Below are 1,110 nucleotides of genomic sequence, written 5' to 3'. Positions count from 1 at the left end.
CACACACACACACACACACACACACACACACACAGTTAAGTACATTACCCTGCTGATGTTGGATATGCACAGATGTAGAACACATGAAAGATATATAAACACATTTCTGATTCATTCTTGTTCCATGTACATTAGTAAAGTGTTATTCATATTTTTATCTTATTATTTTAGATCCTTCATCCAGTGTGTTCTGAGTGATGATGTTTGCGAGTGTTTTGGTCCTCCGACTGTATGAAGAGTCATGTGACCTGAAACATCCCAGAGTACTTACAGCAGAGGCGCCTGGTCCTCCAGGATTTCACACAGCCCCCCTTTCTCTGACACTCTTCTACGTAGTCACTGATGATGTCACAGGCTGCTTCCTCTTTGCCCTCGTTAAGCACCATGTCGTAGACACAGTCGTCCTTGTACTGCTGGGAATCCACTCGCCCCACGCAGTCGGCCAGGGGGCCGTCCTTCGCCGTTATGACATCACAGACGGATGTGTAGTTGGGGGGTTTAAAGTCAGGGGGGAGCGGCGGAGCACAGTCTTTACCTGCAGCGCAAAGGCATCGTACGTTATAAAGACAACTGATACCCAGGGAGAGGAACAGGGAGTTCCAGAAGCCTGTTTAACAGAATATTATTTACAAAGCTCAATTGTTTTCCATTATATGATATGCATGTCTGAAAGGGACTTTAGATACACAGCACAGTAGTGAAGATGAAGAATACTGCTCGGGCTGCTTACACTCATGGGAGCAGCCCTCCACGTCCGCCAGCCATTGGCTCACTCCAAACTCATTGGCGTTGGAAGCCAGCTTCCCATTGGGCAACATCAGGTCATCAGCAGGGTCATTATTCATATTTCCACAAAGGCCGCAGGCGACACCGTGATAGCTGGTGGCCAACTCCACCCTCACTGCACTCGCAAAGTCAAAGGAGACCTTAAACAACGAGGGACGGAAAAGAGAAGTTAGATAACCGTCCAGGCTGAGAAAAAGTAGTACTGAAGTAGTCTGTCTGGAGTGTAGTAAAAGTAGTCCAGTGTCCGTAGTAGTACACTTTAACCATTGTGTTGTCTTCCCATTAACCATGAACTTGTCCTTCCAGGTCAAAACTGAAAATGAA

General features: G+C 46.6%; 1 protein-coding gene across 1 annotated transcript in view; it reads right to left on the bottom strand.

Moving 5' to 3' along the window:
• LOC116690594 (IgGFc-binding protein) overlaps window positions 1-1,110 on the bottom strand; it is a 17,645-nt gene that overhangs the window by 1,762 nt on the left and 14,773 nt on the right. Inside the window, exons 21-22 of the mRNA XM_032517672.1 lie at window positions 731-926; window positions 272-535 (exon numbers count right to left, since the gene is read on the bottom strand). Of these exons, the coding sequence (XP_032373563.1) occupies window positions 272-535; window positions 731-926 (460 nt within the window). The remainder of the gene's footprint in view (window positions 1-271; window positions 536-730; window positions 927-1,110) is intronic.

The sequence above is a fragment of the Etheostoma spectabile genome, chromosome 6 (genome assembly GCF_008692095.1).
Source record: "Etheostoma spectabile isolate EspeVRDwgs_2016 chromosome 6, UIUC_Espe_1.0, whole genome shotgun sequence".
In the NCBI taxonomy this organism is placed as follows: domain Eukaryota; kingdom Metazoa; phylum Chordata; class Actinopteri; order Perciformes; family Percidae; genus Etheostoma; species Etheostoma spectabile.
The sequence above is the reverse complement of the archived record's forward strand: the minus strand, read 5'-3'. Positions and strand labels throughout refer to the sequence as shown.